Source organism: Solanum tuberosum, unplaced genomic scaffold (assembly GCF_000226075.1).
Source record: "Solanum tuberosum cultivar DM 1-3 516 R44 unplaced genomic scaffold, SolTub_3.0 scf00202, whole genome shotgun sequence".
NCBI classification, from domain to species: domain Eukaryota; kingdom Viridiplantae; phylum Streptophyta; class Magnoliopsida; order Solanales; family Solanaceae; genus Solanum; species Solanum tuberosum.
In genome coordinates, this window is record NW_006239128.1 from 257,545 (window position 1) to 262,833 (window position 5,289).

General features: G+C 34.1%; 1 protein-coding gene across 1 annotated transcript in view; it reads right to left on the reverse strand.

Moving 5' to 3' along the window:
• The window catches only part of LOC102584101 (coronatine-insensitive protein 1), an 8,398-nt gene extending 3,954 nt beyond the window's left edge, over nucleotides 1–4,444 (reverse strand). Inside the window, exon 1 of the mRNA XM_006355594.2 lies at nucleotides 3,696–4,444. Coding sequence (XP_006355656.1) covers nucleotides 3,696–4,177 — 482 coding nt within the window. The 5' untranslated portion in view covers nucleotides 4,178–4,444. The remainder of the gene's footprint in view (nucleotides 1–3,695) is intronic.
• Between the last annotated feature and the right edge of the window lie 845 nt (nucleotides 4,445–5,289).

Sequence of the window (5,289 nt, forward strand, 5' to 3'; positions counted from 1 at the left end):
AATCACCTCCTCCCAATACTTCTTGGGCCTACCTCTACCCCTCCGCGTACCCTCTACCACCATTACCTCGCACCTCCTCACTGGGGCGTCTGCGCTCCGTCTCTTCACATGTCCAAACCATCTCAGTCTCGCTTCCCTCAACTTGTCCACCACAGAGGCCACTCCCACCTTCTCCCGGATAACCTCATTCCTAATCCTGTCGACTCTAATGATCAATTTCACAAATTTTTAGAGTGATATGTTGACCGTATTGGTTGAAATTTAAGTAGGCATTTGGCTATGGATTCCAAATAGTTTCCACTTAATTTGGAACTTATAAGGATCGAATTGGAAAACAGGTTTGGAGCACCTTTAAATATGGAATCCAACTACAAGTTGGATTTGGAATTTTCTAACCTATACACTGATTTTGAATTAAAGTAAAAAATTATTCATGGACAAACGGCTTAGACACTAATAGTAGGCACCTTATAAACTAAAACCAAATGGATTGTCTACAGGGCTTTGGTCTAATGGTAAAAGTGCAGCGCGTGTTTTGTGGTTCAGGTGCATGTCCCGGGTTTGAGCCCTAGCGTAGACAAAAGCTTAGTATTTAACTGGATAAGAATAAAAGGGAGGGCTCATTATCCACAGGGTTTCAGACTGCGCCATTAACCCTCGAGAATTTCTTGATCATAAGAAAACAGGCTAAAACCAAAATGGTATCAATTGATTAAATTTAAAGTCCACAGGATTAAATACATAATCATATTGATAGTTGATTGATTTGGGACAAGGGATTAAGGACTAGACAGTAGACACTAGTTCTCCACCTTAAAGAGTGTTATTATTCCAATCAAGTACAACATAGACATGATTTATGACAAAAACTGCATGATCAAGTGGGACTATTTTAGAGAGAATACATTTTTTTGTTAGACATGTGCTCATACTCTTATTTAAGCAGCTGCTCTGACAGTGAAGTGAAATAAGTACCTCTCCTAATGCTCAAAATCTACATATCTAGGATACTATGATCTTCACTAATGCTTATAGACAGATGAAGAAACCATTTCTTCTACTAACACAATTCTAGGAATCAGATATTCGTAAACCATGGAGTCCATCACCTAAAAGTTACTCTCAACCTCAAAACAATTACTTGAGTTGCATAGCTATAGGCAAAGTATAAAGCATTGACTGCACCATGTTTTGGGAAGCGAGAAGCGGAAAAAAGCGACGAGGGCTCGCTTCACAGAAGTGAGAAGTGAGAAGCGAGAAGCGAAACACACACTTTTTTTAAGTAAAGCGGTATTTAGTATAAAAATAAAAAATATTAAATAACTGAATAGAGGTAATATATTCCTTAGATTAAAAGTAAATAGATAGTCAATAATCCATATAAGTCATAATATATAAAGTAAAAACATAATTAAATCACAAAAGGATCAAACTCCTATTCTTCAACAAGATTCTCAAACTCTTCAAGTGCCATCATCAAAAAAAAGAAGTGTAACTTAGTAACAAAACAACAAATAAACTAAGTAAAAAAATAAAGACGGTTAAGAGCAGCAACCAGCATACGCCATACACATCACACTGTATAGAACTAGAAAAAAAAAAGAGCAGCAATAGAAATTGAAAAAAACAGAGCAGCAACAGAAATATAGAAAAAAACACAGCAGCGACCAGAAATAGAAAAAAAACTGCCGCAGATACAGCAACCAAAGAGAAGAAGAGAACTTACTGCAGTAGTCCAAAGGAAATATTTTGAAGTCGGAAAAGGAAATTTTAGAAATTAAAAAAAAAAAACCTTACAATTTTAAAAAAAAAAAACTAATTAGTGCCTTTTAAAGTTAAGGCGCCTTTTCTCGCTTTTTCTTTACTTGCGCTTCTCGCTTCAATTGTTGAAGTGATTGATTTTTGATTGTCGCTTCGCTTCAGGGAGGAAAAGCGCAGTGGGTGCGCTTCGCCTCGCTTTGCGCTTAAAGCGCACTTTTTCTTGCTTTTGATAACATTGGACTGATAACACTGGACTGCAAAGGGGATCAAGAAAAGAATAGGACTTAGTTGCTCCACTATGTATATCAATAGCCTTTTGTTAACTACAAATCCTGAATTTCTGGCATGCTGCCAAACCAAATCCGAAATTACATCTATATATTGGCATGATTTCCAGTGTGTTTGGCACAGTGGAAAATATTTTTCCAAAACATTTTCTCAGCATTGGTACCTTGAACAAAAAACTGTTCCCTGGAAAAAAAATCCTTGCCCAAAAGGGGACAGTAACTGTACTTTTAGGGCCTGTTTGGATGGGCATATAAGAAACAACTTATAAGTCCAAAGCTAAAAGTCATTAGTAGATGATACCCTACTTTTGGCTTTTGGATTATTTTAAAACTTTTTTAGCGTAAAAGTAAGTGCTTAAAAATACTTTTTAACCTTTCCAAACACCTTCAAAATAAAAAAAGTGCTTAAAAATCAAAAACACCTAAAAATAAGCTAATCCAAACGGGCACTTAGTCTCAACATATCTAGCTCTTCCTCTCCACTTCAAAACAACATTCAGTGTGGAAACATTCTCATTAGATTATTAAATTGTAGAAACAACAAGGAAAATACTTTCCACTAAAAGGAGGAAAATGACATCCATCACTCACAAGTCTCATAAGGACTTTCCAATTTCCAAAATCCACATATTGCCTCAATCAATACTTGCAGATTATAAAAGCTTTAGTACTCATGAATATCAAGAAGAAAAACTATTGAAACAAGTTATGCAATACCTCATACAATTATCAGAATCACCCAAGTTGTGGCCAACTGTCTTAATTAAATATAATGTGCAACCAACAGTGAAAGTTCATGTAAAAAGGATCTTAGGTCTAGCTCAATCCCAAATACTTGCCCATGAAGGGAGACAATAAACCTCAAACTGATGTGGTAATCTACACCCCCCAAGCAAAAAAATTGAACAAATCAGAATGAGAAGAAAGTTCACTAGAATTACCAATAGCCTTGACAACTCAAACCACCACAAACATTCAAAACTACAATAGTTAAGAGCAAACATGACAATATAATTTTTTTAAACCACAGTAATAGAGCACTGCATACCAATGAAGTCTCAGAAAACAAAACACCTTTTTTTAGAATAGAAGAAATAAGTTACAAGAAAAAGAAACAACAAAAAGGGCTAAAAGAAATTCAAGACACGTCTCAAAGAAATGGATAATACAGGATAGCTTCTTTCTTTTCTTTTGGTAAAAATGATAAGTGTTTGAACCAGCTTGTGCACAACCTACTGCAGCCCATTAGCACAGCTGCCACGTTAACATAGCAAATGAGCTTATACTAAGCAGGGGAAAATGTAGTTAACAAGCTATATAAGTCAACCTAACCCAGCAATTCCCATATGGAGCTTAAATATATACGTAAAAAAATCACCAAAATTTCAATAAATGTTATATTTTGACCCCATAATTTTAGAAATGCTTGAACCCGTCAGTACAAGTCCTGGACCAGCCTCGAGTATTATAACAAGAACTCAGACCTCTTGTGCGCCTTAATCAATCAATCATCCCTTCGGGATCTTAATTCAGGAAATTCTCATAGACAATAAGTTAATTAAAGTGAATTAACTCACAAGAACAATATGAAACTCAAAAAACCGAAACAGGAAACAGCTCAAACTTGCAATAGAAATAAATTCATACTTGCAGGAACGAGAAATATGCAGAAGACCATCAGTAGAAAATCCAGAACACTTATCCAGCTTCAAAACTTGAAGAACTTTCCCACGACGATTCGCAAGCAATTCGAGATCCGAATCTCTAACAATCATTCTACGAAAATGAAGCGCTTTCAATTTATTAAACGACTTAGTAATCTCCACAACCCAAGGTGTAACATATCCTCCCCAATCTTCCGGTATCAAATTAAACATAGCAGCTCTTGGTTTCCCTTTCAGTTTAACCGATTCAAGATGTGGAAACCTTCTAGATAGCTGCTCCGGCTTCGCTGTATAACACAACGCCATAGTTATATGCTTTCTAGTAATCGCATCGATCTGCCACCACCTCTTGCATACCAACGACACCGCGTCTCTATCACGCGATTCCTGTATATACGGAATCACACACTCCCATACTGTATCGTTTGTTGAGCTACTCAATCTCGTTGAGTTCCGTTCCTCCATTAAAACCGAATCCAAACACAATACTTCAAAATACTAACAACAAATTACCATTATTATGATGAACTTGAACAACTTGAGACTGATAATGGAAGAGAGGTTACAGTTGAAGAAGATGGAGGAGAGAGATTCAACGGAGAGATGTAGAGAGAGAAAGAAGATCGGACGGCGACAGTGTGATAGTAATTTTATTTTTTTGTATGTAAAAAGATTACTTAGAGAGACCCTAATTGAGAGTGGTCCAAATATCATAAATTTTCTTTATGAGGCTCAAACGTAAGGAATGAAGTATGTATTGAAATTTTTTATATATATTTTATTCTCATATAAGATACTAGAAGTAATATATTGGGACAATAAAAAGTTGAAAATATTTAATTCCAAGAATATAGGCCCCTATTATAGCTTAGAGTTTGTTTTTGAGATCTTATAATAAAATGCTTTCTAATAAAATTGTTTTCTACTTTCCCTTCATTTCGGTTTGATTGTTCTGTTTTGACTTTTATGATATGATGTAGTTAAGACTTATCGACTATCAAAAAAATGATTTTATATAAGAAAGATGTAAAAAATGAGATAAAATATTTGTGTTTTTTGATTTTGTTATTTTGTGTTGTTGTACTTCTATCTGAAACGATCTCTCTACCTAACGTCTTATATAGATGAAAACTTTGTGTACACTCTGCTCTCCTCATGAGATCTCACTATGTAGGAATGCACGGAATATTATGTTATCATTGATTTAGCATGAAATTCTTAAAAAATAAAAGAAGTAACAATTGATTATTACATAAAATGAGCCCATTTCATCAAATATGTAATGATACAACATAGTAAAATTTAAATAACAATATTAAAAAAATTTAAAATGTATGTACAAATTTATTGATATTTTACGCCACATTTCTAATAATATTTTTATTACTGAATACAATATCAAATACTAATATTTAGATTAACAATCATTGCATAATACTACAAGAATATAATATCCTTGATTATCTCTTTCTTTTTTCTCAAGAAATTATCCAACTTAAAACCAAATACATAATTTTTATTTATTGTTTTACTTATACATTTGAATAATCATTTTTCAATGCTTAAAAATAAAACAA